This window comes from Rhopalosiphum maidis, chromosome 3 (genome assembly GCF_003676215.2).
Source record: "Rhopalosiphum maidis isolate BTI-1 chromosome 3, ASM367621v3, whole genome shotgun sequence".
Classification (NCBI taxonomy): domain Eukaryota; kingdom Metazoa; phylum Arthropoda; class Insecta; order Hemiptera; family Aphididae; genus Rhopalosiphum; species Rhopalosiphum maidis.
Window position 1 is genome coordinate 42,153,622 of NC_040879.1, and position 14,622 is coordinate 42,168,243.

Consider the following 14,622-nt stretch of genomic DNA (forward strand, 5'->3'; position numbering starts at 1 on the left):
GGTTTTATAAATACTAAATACTTATACTAATACTTAATATCTTAATTATTATAATTATTCTCTTTCAAAGGTGAGAGCATAGTCTTCAATAACAGGATCAAAGTCCAATGATGTAAAAAATTTCCATTCCATATTTATAAGTAATAATGATTTATAGGTGTCTTCATTCGTTATTGATCCCAAGGAAGTTTTAACTTTTTTCAATATTGATAAAGATTGTTGAACAGGACAATTGGTAGCTGGAATGCATAGTGCCATTTTTATTACTTTTAAAAGTTGTGAAAAATGTTCCTTAAATCCGTTTTGTCTTATAAAAGTACTAACTCCTTTAATAGAACTTGGATAATCATTATTTCTTGACAAATGTTTTACAAAAAGGTATTTTAAGTCCATACATTCGGCATCAATGTGGAATGTTAGATCATCGTATATTTGTCGTAGATTTTCATGTTTCTCAATTAATTCAGAGCTTGTTAATTCTGGGATTTTATTCAAAAAGTTAAATTTCAACGCTAAATCTTCATAAATAATTTTTCTATTATTAAATTCAGATTGTATTTGATCTATTATTGAAAAGTAAGCGTTGATTTTAAATTTATCAGCATCATTTATATAATTAACAGGAAATCTCATTTGTGTTTCTTCCATATAATTCTGATTATTGAAATGTAGAATTTTAGATTTTTGAAATGCACGAGTCTTATAATACATAAACTTCTCATCGGTTCGATAATTATCTAAATGGCTTATTAATAATTGATAAATCTCTAAAATCTCATAGTAATCAATTTCATTAGACACATGAAAATGTAACTTATCTTCAAGTCTTGAAAACTGTTCCGTAATATCTTCCCAAAACATTGTTAAGATACATGTTTCCAATCGTTTAACCTTCACCAAAAGTACATAAGCTTGGATACGAACTTTTTCATGAAAACACAGGTTTTCAGATATTTGAAACAATGCATTTACAATTTTTGACCAATTTCTATTAAGATATCGACGCATTTTTTTATTTGTTAAATTTTGAATATCAGACAGATTTGTCAATAAAAATTGTATTTGATCCCACTGATATTTAAAAGTCAATAAAAAGTTAAATAGTTCATCAATTGTTGTAAGAAATGTATTGCCTTCATAGATAGTAGATGCTGCCTTAGCCATAACTGAACTTAAAGAATCCGATGAACATGGTATAATTTCAGCAAATTTGTTAATTACTTTTAGACTAGACTTTAAATCAGAAATTTGTCTAGGTAAGTTACTATCAATATCATATGATAATCCCATAAAACCATTATGGTTTAAATTATATTTGTCAAGTACCATATGGAGTATATCCATTATCTGTGAAGCATTATCTGCTCTTTTATTTATAGTATCCAGAAAACGTTTTTCTGGTATACCATCATCATTAACATACCGAATAAAAATTGCTGATTCATCAGCGTCTGGCAAAGAATCAATAGATATTGAAAAAATATCTGCATGCATAATAAGTTCTATTCCAATTTGAGTCTTAACTTCTTTTGCCATTAAACTAATTAATTTCTCATATCGTTTAAATGAAAGTTTAGGTGTAGGCAATATGTCACCGGGATGACAATAGTCAACTTGTACTGGACTTGATCTATGTATTTCAGCAATATAGTTAATTGTAAAAGCATCATTAGGGAATTTTTCAGGTGGGTAGGACTTTAAAATTGCAAGCACACCATTAAAAACATTTGTCAAATATTCTGGTTCTGGATTTTTCCTTTTTCTTCTCCTTTGATCCATTGCTGTTAATTATTCAGACAAATTTTTTAATTTTCAAACAATATATTTTTATATTTCTATAAATTGTATTTCTTGTCTTTTGTTTTGATATAACTCCTTTATTGTTAAATTTAATTGAAAAATCTTATGATGTCATAAATAATAAAATGGAGTTATTATTTATACTTGATATAGCTCGATCAGTTCTAAAAAAAAATAAAAAAAAAATGTATAATATTTAGTATTGTTGAAGAAATTAAAATTATACCACTTAATAATTCGCATTGAAAATTCATAATATCTAAACAATTTTTATACAACACATTCAAATTAGCTAATTAAATGATTTTTAATACATTTTTACCTAGAATATATTAATAAGTTTTTTTTTAAATTGTTTATTTGTTATTTAGAATTTAGACGTAAATACCTAGGGAAATTTAAAAAAAATGAAACAAAATACCAACATTTAAAAAGAAAAAATAATATTTGAAATTCGTAGTATTATATTTATAGAACACCTTGGTTTAGAACCCCTATGTGCAGATAATAGATATAATATCACTGATTTGATCTGATCACGGCTTTTCAGCGACTAAATTACCATTTCATTAAAGTGATTAGTACATAATAGTGTTAAAATATGGGTTTAATAAAACAATACAGTGTAAAATATTATATATGTTATTATATCCATATGTTAGGTATAATAACAAACTGAATTGTCTAATTTATAATTAATAATTTTCTAAACATGATAATCTACAACATAAGCTAAAATAAAGAGTATACAAATATAAATAATTCGCTAAATATTTCAAATATACATTATATAAGTTAAGATTTTGAAATTGGATAACTTTAATATAATCTATAGGTACTATGCGAATAAGACTATATTAAATATTACATATATATATATATTTAACAAACCTTTATCATCTTAAGATCAAGCACATTTGTAAAATTAAAGTATTATAAGTTATGTACTTGTATATAATTAATAACTGATAAACAATTATTTTGTTTCATACAAGTACAGTTAATTTTATAAGAGTAATAAGCAGTAGGTAAATATCATTATTCATTAATTTATATTCCATTTTCCATTAAAATACTACCAATATTAGTTAGTTACATAGTAAACACAGGTAATTAAAGCATTAATATACAATATTTAAAACCAATTTATTAAATAAAATATGTTTGAATTCATAAAAAATGTTACTTTGCACAATTGATGTTCTTAAAGTCTATCTAAATTTATGTCAAGCTTTTAAGTTGCGCAGATGAAAAATGTTTTCATGGTTTTAATCTTTAATTTATGGTTAAAAGAAAATCTAAGGAAATTGTTTACATTCAAATAAAAAAAAAAAAAAGCAGTTATCTATATTATGATGAAAAATATTAAAAAAATTCTGAAGCTATGAAGAAGCACTATATTGGTGTATAATAAACCAGGCGCGGATCCAGAATATATTTACGAGGGGGGGCATGCCCTTCCTTAGATACGAGCCTGAAATATATGTATATTATGTATATTAGATGAATGTGCAAAACCAAGAAGGTTCAGTCTTTATAATAATAATAACTAACAGTTTTAATTAAATAAAAAATGTAAACAAATTTTATTTTCAGTAAAAGAATGAAGAACAATGAAGTTTTTTTAGTCTGTTGTCATATTTTAGAGCTGGAATCATTAACTACAATATATTTCTTAGTAGAAAAGTGAAAATAGTTAGATCAAAAATTGAAAATTCCCAAATGTTTTTTTGATTTTTAGGAAAAATAAAGAAAAACGGGAACCTAAACAGATTTTCGACAAAATTAATTTCTAAAGAATATTAGCACTGAATGTGGTGGACAATTATACGAAACAATAATATATTTTATGCCTATATTTGTATTAATATTTCAATGATTTACCAATGGATTATTGCTGATACCAAGTTACATTTTTTTTAGGTAATCTAAAATTTTTTTCTATATTTTTGAAACACAATTTTCTAAAACATACAAATTTTAAATAAATTGAATCATTTCAAAATATAATAATATAGATATATTATTAATATAGAAATATAATCCATATTGTGTAATTAGTAATTACGTTAGGTTAGTGGAGAAATCGCGGTTCCATTAGGTACGTGAAATGAATGCAAACGTTATCTATTTCGTGAAATGTACAATAACACGATATGGCTGCGACATATACGATATACTTACATCATTTTATAATCATCGGTATTATCCGACATGGATAATTTTAGTTTCCTAGAATGTTTGAGAGCTTTATTTTCTCCGGACCTATTACTACAAGGTGGGGAACGTGTATTACGTTTATATACAGCAGTTAATCCGCTTCGAGTTAGTCCGAGAGTTAGGTGCATATAAACGTATTTTTAATCCGCGTTAAACTGATGTGCATTTATTATTTAATTCGTTCGTCAAATCGAATTAACTTACTTCGGGATTATGAAATGCATGTAAACGTTTTAATGCAAATTAATATTTTAACGGGAATTTTAAAATGTCAAATTATAATTATTTTGGTCATGGTCTTATGGAATACCATCATGTTTATTCGCATTAACTTATAATTTTATTCAACATGTAATCTTGATATTTTAGGTGCTTATAAACCCGTTCTCTAATGCGAATTAACTCAATGCGCATTAACTGCTGCATATAAACGTAGTAATGGTAAAATTCTGCACTTTTCTATGGAAATTATTTTTAAAAATTTTAAAATGTAATTGAAAGTTTAAAAGACGCATCGTATCAGTGATGTGGAAAACAAACAGCTTCTACAGAATAATTCAGTAAAATGTGGTTTAGCATTCATAAAATTACATTTATTTGAGTTAATTATTAATCATACAAATTGTATTAATCATCTTCAACTCATTTTTAATCTTTATCACAACATAGATAGTAATCAATACAAGATAAAAATAATTGATAAAAGATTTTATAATGAATGCTACGACACAAATAATCTTAAAGTATAATGGTTCAATTATTTCAGATTTATTGTTTTGTCTCAATTATATAAATTAAAAATAAAAAATTTTTAGGTTTAAATTGTGATAAAAAGTATTTATTTTGAGATGATATTGAATTAAATATTTAATAAATATTTTATAATTCTATCAACAGTTAAAACAATTAAAGAATTCATAATTTGACAGGCATTTAATTTATGCAGTAAAATCCTACGCGATATACCAGTAATCCAAAAAAAATGTATTATGTATTACAGGGGCGGACTGGGAGTACTCCGGCCCGGGTGGAGATTTGAGCGGCCCAAAAAATCTTTTTTGTACGTTAAAAAAATGTACCGTTCACTGCGTTCAATTTGGCCAATTTTACAACTATTACGTACATTTTTAAAGACCACTATATTCATAGACTTTTTTTATATCAAATATAATTCTCTCGTAGCACATAACTTCATCGCGTCAGTCAGGTAAAATTATTTTTCAAATGATAAGCAGATAAGCTAGGTTGGTGACATAACGTGTCATTTACTTTATAATTTAATTATAAAATTATATTTATACATATAGATAGGATTGTGTATTATTGTCTATAATTGTTAATTTAACAATCAAATATGATATATTTTTTATTATAAGTAGACGATGACGAAGGAGCCTCTCATGGCAGCGGCCCCGGTGAATTTCTCCCATTCTCCACCTGGGCCAGTTCGCCACTGTTGTATTGCAATATATACCTACCTACCTACCTTTATTATATTATGCAATTAATATGTGAACTGCTGCATAATAATAATTTACTAGATAAGATAAAATAAATTATTGTATAAAAGAATTGGATAGGTATGTACGTCGAGTATCGAATTATATTTAGTTACCATTTCGATTAAATGTTGTCGACATACCGTAACCGTACCGTTTATACGTTTTACAGAACTTGCAGAGTTAACAATTTTAATGAAATATTATTTGTGACAAAGTATCATAATATTGTGTTAATTATTTAAATTTTTCTTTTCGTTTATTATTATTAAAATGTTTCAGCACAATGGGTGCTATTACAAGTACAGTAATTACAAATTACAATTTAGTTTTTTACATTTATATTAGCGATAAAAGGTTAGGTTAATTCTTAGTTTTAAGTTTTAAGTTTTATATTATTAAAGTTGATTATTTTCATCTTCCGATTAGGGCTCTTTAGTGTTCGTTTGGAGGATGTCTTAGGGCAGTCGGGGTCACAGTCGCTTATTTTTGGTTTTTCTTCCTAGTTGATAATGACGGGCTCCGTACAAGTGTATCAGCTTGGCTTGAAAGTTTTTGAGTTGGGTTTTAATTCAGGTATTTATTAGAGATATTTCAGTGGCTATTGTGTACTTGGAAATTTCTCATAAACCGAGGAGCTTTTAGGCAAATCCTAAGCAATTTTTTTTGGAGTTTGTATTTTTTTTAATTTTAGTGGGTGAGGCTGCTACCCAAATGGGGTAAGCATACGTTAAAAGTGGTCTGATTATTGAGGTATATAGAAGGAGTGATGACTTGAATTGTAGTGTTGACTTATAGTTGACAAGAGGGTAAAGAATTTTAATCCTTCTATAGCCTTGTACGAGTTTTTTGTTTATATGAGTGTTCCAGGTAAGTTTTTCATCTAGGTGGACACCTAGGTATTTGACTGTGTCATCTTTTTTATTCCATTGAATGACCTGGTTGTTTATGTGGATGTTTATGGGGTTTTTATATTTTTTAAGGGTGAATATTTTGACCTCACTTTTAGTTGGGTTTAGATTCAACTTCCATTTTTTGAAAAAAGATAATTATTTCATTTAACGAGCATTGTAGATTTTGGATTCCTAGCTCTAAAAAACTGTCTTTGGTGAAAATTGTCGTGTCATCCACAATATTTAAAAAATAAAACAGTAATTATTACCAATAACAAAGTTATTACATTTTGAGGCTCTTTAGCACACCATGGAAAAAATATAGGTATACGAAAATATTTATAAATAAAATAGTTCCAACTTTAGTTGAAAGAGGTAAAATATTTGATAATTTTTTTTACAGATACGAAAACGATATTTTTAATGGTAAACAATATTTGACATAATAATATTGTAAATAATTATTATTCATTCAAATGAAAAATGGTAAATATATGTCAGTTATTAATATATAATAAATAAAATAATGTTAATTTATTATAATTTTAAGTTTGAATAATGATATATAAATTATAAAATATAATTTAGTATACCCCACTTCGATTTGAATAAAATCTAAAATGTGTTAATGTTCGATATTAATTCATTTAATTCAATGCCATAACATTTATTATAAATACTAGTAATATATAATTAATGACCATAAGTATAAGCACTATAAATGTGGTTAATATTTAATTTTATTTCAATAATATTAGCATAAAAACATTTTTCAAATTTATAACTGTCTGAATTAAAATATTTTCAATTATTTATAACTTTATAATACTTATTGATGACTGAAGTGAAATAATATGAAGTGTATAAAATACATTTTAGGAGATTGGAAACTAATATAGGTGCAACTAAGGGAGGGCTGGGACACATAAACTCCAAATGAGTACAGAATTTTTTTGAACCTTAAAATTCATCATTTTAGCAATTATATTTTAAAATATTTTATTTTAGAATGGTTAATTTACTATTTATTGATATTCGATAATATTATGATCGAAAATAGGTACCATATAAAAAGAGGATTTTCTCACTTGTATACTATTTAAAATTGGTATCATTATTTCAGTAAGTTTTGTAGTGAATAAAAAACTGGTTAAGGTAGTTAAGGTTAAGTATCAAGGCACCTACAATCACGGTTTAATGATATATCTTTTGGTACTCGTATAGTATGCTACACATTGTTATGAGTTTATGACTATCAACATCAGTGGCGTATTTAGAATTTTGTCTAAGGGGGAAATATACGTTGGCAAACATATAATTTCCTCTACCGTGGGGGTACACTTACCATTACTACGGTTTCTCAAAAATGTTGAAAATTTATATACTTATTATCAATAAGTACCTACACATAAATATATAAGACTGTATTTTTTTGTTTTAAAGATTTATTATTCATTGTCATTTTTTTTATAAAATGGAGTAAACCATAAGAATACAATATAGTAGTGCTTATTGATAAATATACAAATATATATGTATAGGACGAAAACAGTAAAAATAATACACCAACTAGTGCTCCAAACTAAGTGTCTCAGGGTCTTAATACAGCTACTAAAGAAGGGCCCTTTTTTGGTATTTGGCCGGGGGGGGCCTGGACCCTGGGAAGGTAAAGAACTAAAGATCGTAGGGCAACTGACTAGTTGCCTAGATGGAAGTTCGGCACTGATACTAACGCGAGTGTTCGATTATAATGAATAGTGAATTATTATGCTGGATTAAAAATGAACTATAATGTAATAATAAATATTATAAAAATAAGTAATAACTTGTATTTAATGTTTAAGTTTGTTTATTATTTGTATACCATTTAATTATTAGAACTTATTGTTTAGAATGTCTTTTTAAATATATACCTTTGCCTTGCAATATGTTTTGAAATAGCAACCAAACGCTTATTATTAAAAGCATAATAATAGCCAGATCGTTATGGACAATAAAGACGATTGACGGAATTTTACGATTTACAATACATATTTGTTTTCAATCGTGTACATATTTAGCAGTAAGTCGTGTATTGACTACGGTCATCAACCATAATATTTCCAAATTCTTAAAATTTCAATATTATAATAAAATGTGGCGTTTTCAAAAATTTTATTCTGTATTTCTGTAATGTATGTGCGATATTATTAAACCTATCAAGTAAAAAAAAGACCAATGGGGGGGGATCTATCCCCCATATCACCCCCCGTAAATACACGTGTATGTTATACTTATTCTAAAAAGTAATTTGCTAAAAACGTTCTATTTCACCAAATTAGTGGCGTTTCCTGACTTGGGACGCTAATCTTTATTTTATGGTGTATTTTGAATTTATTTAATTTAAGGTTATTTAATGTATTGCAGCTGACCATCATTGTCAAGTATTTCAAAATGTTTACATGTCATATGTTGTTTTTATATAATCCTAGAAAAGTAAGTAGTACCTATTGTATGAGTGTATGACTGTTAATTTGCGTATCTTAATGACTCAAATCATATGTATTTTTCAACAATAAAATTAAATAAAAATATAAAATATAAAAGAATATGAGAGGGAGGTATGTACATAATACTTAACGGTAGGTAACAGCTTACCACTTAACTGGTTGAATAGCGAACTACACCAATAAAGTAGCGGTATGTAGTTGTAATATTTTTTATTATTAAACAAGATATTATACAAATAATTTAAAATCATAGTTGTAGATAAGTTTAGTATAAAATCAAGGAAATAATATAAGTACCTATATATATAAAAAAAAAATATGAAACTAAGAAAACTGTATAACTGTTTTATTGGAACTTATATGATTACTTTTTTACTATTTATTGTTATTTAATATATTATTTGTTTTTATACATAGGTGGGAAAAATATTTAAAAGTATACAATGGTCATTCAGTTTTATATTTTGAAGGAGCTTGAGATGAAGATTAATAGCTATTAGTCAGCTGCCCTATATTTGACGGCTGTTAACAATTTATTTTATCACACTTTAAAACGTAGGTATAGACAAACCTACGATAAAGTCAATTAAAAAATTATATAAATCAACTGTTTTTAATAAATTCAATATTTTTTTAAGTGCAAATATGCGAGTCGTATACTCGTATAGATGTGTGCGCAAAATTTTACTGTATGTGACCGAGCCTAAAAGATATAGTACACGAAGAATTCCCACACGCGTACATACAAGTCACCAGAGGCGTCGATTACGTAAACGGTAAAAAATGTATGCTTATATTTTGTATTTACCTAAATTTACTAAATTATGATTTTATAAATTCTATTGATCGACCAAATAATACAATATGACTTCTGAAAATTGATTTGAATTTGCTAGTATGGCTAATTGAGATCAATTAAGTCACATTTTAAGATTTTCAATTAAAATTTTTATTTTTAATATTCTAAAACAATTTTTGAGGTACAAAATTTAAAAAAGTAGCCTAATTGATTTCACAATAGTCTTATATAGACATAATAACAAATTTCAAAAAAATAATTTCATATCTAGTGTCTCGATAACAAAAGGGATACCTACATGGATTGAGTCTCGACAGAAAAAAATATTCAAGTACACAACTTCTGTTGCCGTAAAATTACAATGCAAAATTTTACCATCTTTATTATATTTTATTGCCATGAGGGGATATTGAAGTGTATATATAGCAAATCTATAAAAATTATACTCATTTATCTTGATTATTGACTTTTAAAATAACGAATTTTACCTATATAGTAATTAATAATGTAAAAATTCTAAAACTATACTTAAATTTCCCAGTAAGTAATACAATATAGTACGATTACTGATTACTGATTAGTATAAAGTATAATTATTAATATAACGAAACAAAATTTATTATTTTGTAAAAAGTATAATATAAGCAATAATAATTATAATTATATTTGTATTATATTATAATAGAGAATAGAAAAAAATTCTAGATTTGTATAATGTTATTTTTTTTCATCGGGACACAATTCATGTAACCTAAAAAAACTTACGGGCCTAATTCCGTGTTAGGGACTCCATTCGTTTGCAGTCGATTTTATTTTACAGTTAAGTAAATAATATTATAGTACAAAGTGAATATTTTTTTTCATTGATTTTAGATTCTGAACGGAGTGATAAATGTATTGATTCTACAATGATATGTGTTATTTTATTTTTGTCTGTCATCACGTTTTGAAGTAATAATAATGCTTTGATTTTTGAGTTCAGCTCCTCTTTGAAAAGGAAAATGCATCTAGTTGGTACGTTGAGGGGTCTAAAGTAAAAAATTTCCAGTAGTTTTCAAAAGCGTCAGAAAAAAATCCTGAAAAAAACGGGAATTTTTACGTATAACCACTTTTCGATAAAATCGTTTTTTTGATTTTGCTGTAACTCAAAACGAATCATTGTAAATACTTGAAATTTATATTAAATGTTTATATTAGTGTTATTTATTTACGATTAAATTTTCAAAATATTTAGAATTTTTTTCAACTATTTAAAAACCATTGAAATTTTCGATTTTTCTAAATTTATTTTCTTAAAATGCCGATAAAAAAAATTTGGCTTTCCAAAAAATATTTAAAATTTAATACAAGATTTATTATAAATTGTATTTGTTGTAGTAGAAAAAAAAATCAAAAATCGTTATTCACAATTTTTGTTTATAAGAATTTAAAGTTCAAATGTTTACGAAATATATCAAAATCGCGAAAAATTGTAAGTTAACATTTTGAAGTTGAAAATTCAAAAAAATTTTTGTGGTTTATATCTAAGATTAAAAACCCAATACAAGGTTATCCTTGTTCATAAGTTTTCTTTTAAGTGTAAAAAAAATTTCCAGCGTCAATATAGAAAAATGTTATGAGTGTATGAAATTTAATTTATTACGAAATCGCGTAAAATAACGATATATTACAATTTAAATATAGGTGATAATATAATATATCTTACTAATTATCATTGACTGAAAAATCATCTCAGTTCAGAATCTTTTTTCATATACAATGATATCTGTCATTGTATTCAAATTTAACACATCCGTTATAGTGACAGTGACTTACTCTACATCTCTACTATACAGCAGAGCGATATCCATTTGCCCACCTTTTTTAAAATTAAAAATAAAAAGAAACACCTACAATAGTTATAAGTTTTAAATATTTTTATCTTTTTTTTAACTATTTATTATTTACAAATAAAATATCATATCATTAATAATAAATGCTTTTCAAGTGAACAATTAGAGCGCATCACTTATAGTATATTATATTATTACAGAGAGGCGAATTGAGTTTTAAATTTTGGAAAGATTGTAAATTTTTTTTAACCAAACCTACTCAATTGTTTAAATTACATTAAAAAAAATCAAATATATTTTCAATTTATTAAATAATAAAACTAAATAAAGTAGTTTTAAAGTTTGTAATTGTATTATAGGTAACAATATCAATATTATTGTAATAATTTTACTGACTCCCTCCAGTTGACGAGCTGATATAATACGGAAAGGATATGTAACCTAGTGCCGAATTTTGATCTATATCTAAAAACAGCCCCTTTCAATGCCATACGGTATACCATTTCTAGTTCAGAAAGTGTATCTAAGTATTTTTTAAATTATTTAATGAAATCAAAGCTTGACGACGAAAGAGATCGCGGAATATTTAGTAGACGCGTATATAAGTGAAGTAGAAATTAAAATAAGTTCATATAGAAACATAATTAAATAGTAAAAATGAATTCTTTAATTATAACAATTATAAAACAAAAATGAAACGTGAAAAGTTACAAAGTTTATTTAATTAATAAATCTAATAGTGGTGAGACTCAAAATGATGAATATTTATCAACAATAATATGTTATTATTTTTCCAAATATTGAACTTTTTAAAATTATAAATTAGAGATTATAACTATAGATTTTTAATTTTACAAAAATATAACTATTATTTCTAAGATTTTATCGGGGCGCAGTTCCATATTATGTGATTTTGTGTTTACCTGTACCTACTTTAGGTGCAGTTTACAATCGTCGGATACGAAATACCTTATCGTCCTAAATTAATTATTTCGATGATTATTGTTAATCAGCACCAAATTATCATATATTCTATTTGAAAAACCCTACACCGAACAAAAGAAGGGTATAAAAAATAATAAAAATAATTTTTAATACCATATTATGTTTGAAACTCAATAATTACCAATTGTCAGAATTCACATCTAATAAATATAGGTTATAACTAATTAAAAAGCAATTAATTCATAATTCCATTGTTAAAACTGTATAACGTAGACACATTGTACGGTCAGATAAAAATTAAAAAATTTAAGTTTAAGAATGCGGACAATGTACTATTATATACATTAAGTATATATTAATGTCTATAGTTATATAACTAAGTTTAGTATATATAATGTAGGTATAACTTGTATAACTTATATATAAAATAAAAAGTAAATACAAACGGTATAAAATATTTTTAAAAACCCTACCAACATTTTCACAAAAATACATATTTTATACAATATGTAAATAATAAGTACCTATAATATTTGTGAAATATATATACTCAATATATTATATTGTTGGAAAAAAATAATATTTTTAACAATAAGAAATATACTATAATTATTTAAACATATACAATTAAGAAATAAGAATACAATATTTATATGGTAAGTACTTACTGCAGGTTCTATATGATTTGTAGAAATTTAGAAGTTACTTAGATTTACTAAATAATATTTAAACTTAATAACATTTTTAATAAAATTGCTCATGACTTCAGAATTATTTATATTATATGTATACTTTATGTAGGTTTATAATAGTACAAAGTGTCCGCGTTTTACAATCCAAAGTTTTACCTGACCATACAGTGTCCGCGTTTTGCACTTTTAATGCTCGACCGTACAAAGTGATATAGAACCTATTATAATGTGTCATATTATAGCGGGCATGGACCAATTTTGCCTAACATAAATTTTTTAATTAGGGTCAGTGTACCAATTGCACTCCTTATATTTTAGGATCAGTGTACTAATTGCACACTTTATATTTTAGGGTCAGTATACAAATTGCACTTGTATAACATTTACTAAAATTCTTGAAAATTAAAACTTATTTATTAATCAATGTATTACTGGTTAAAGTGACTAGATACAATATATTTTATAACTAGCCTCGGAACCCTAACCTGTTTGTTGTGGCGCACTTCAATAATCTATAGAATAGGGCATAGGCTGCACGTGAGCGGCGCGTCGCACTCGTGGAAACTAAAAAACGTAACATTTCATAACATTTTATTCTGTATTATTGATAATATTATCATTAAAATTTGCAAAAAAACAGACTGTACTATTATTATTGAAAAAAAATGAAACTTGTAACTTAATTTTTTAAAAGAATGATTTATTTATATTATATTATGTATTAATACTCACAAAAAACCGGTTAGTGTTTTCATTATTATATAATAAATGAAACTAACTATACATTTTCCTTAGGTAGTGTAAAATATTTTTAGCACAATCGGTCTATTTACCCCAAAATGTATAGAACGAAAATGGCATGGGCGTAGCTAGAATTACAGTTAGGGGGGGTAGTGTCATAGTCAATTTTAAATCATTAAAATCCAATTTATAAGGTGTAAGAAATATAATTTAGTTTAAAATGCAAGGGGAGGGAACTTCCTGCCCCACCCTCCATGGTAATTGGTATATAAAATGATACTTTACGTATAGTGTAAATGGTCATTAGTAGGACTAGGATTTATAGGTATTTATGCTACCAAAATATGTATATAAATATGTGCTAAAAAACTCAAAATATGTATTTTACTAATATGATTAATAAAATTATTTTAAAAAACGTATTAAAAATTATAAATTATAAATAAGAAAAAGCTAAAAGATAAAAATATTAATTCTCTTGATTACAAATTATGATAACATGCATTTTTAAATTTTCAAAATAAAATTCAAAAGAACGTAATAATTGGCGATATTTAACCAAGTTAATTGGTTGTGGGGAGGCTTAAAACTGGGTACATATTTTTAAATATTTCGATACGACTAGGAGCTTTTAAAAATATCTTTTTAACTGTAGATATTAATTCGTCTATTTTTGTAAATTTTGATCGAGTGATTTCAGCTATTCGGTGAA

General features: G+C 25.6%; 1 protein-coding gene across 1 annotated transcript; it reads right to left on the reverse strand.

The window, feature by feature from the left end:
* Positions 1-54: 54 nt before the first annotated feature.
* LOC113555759 lies at positions 55-1,779 on the reverse strand. Its single transcript, XM_026960285.1, has one exon. It carries the CDS (start codon positions 1,777-1,779, stop codon positions 55-57), a length of 1,725 nt encoding a protein of 574 aa, XP_026816086.1.
* Between the last annotated feature and the right edge of the window lie 12,843 nt (positions 1,780-14,622).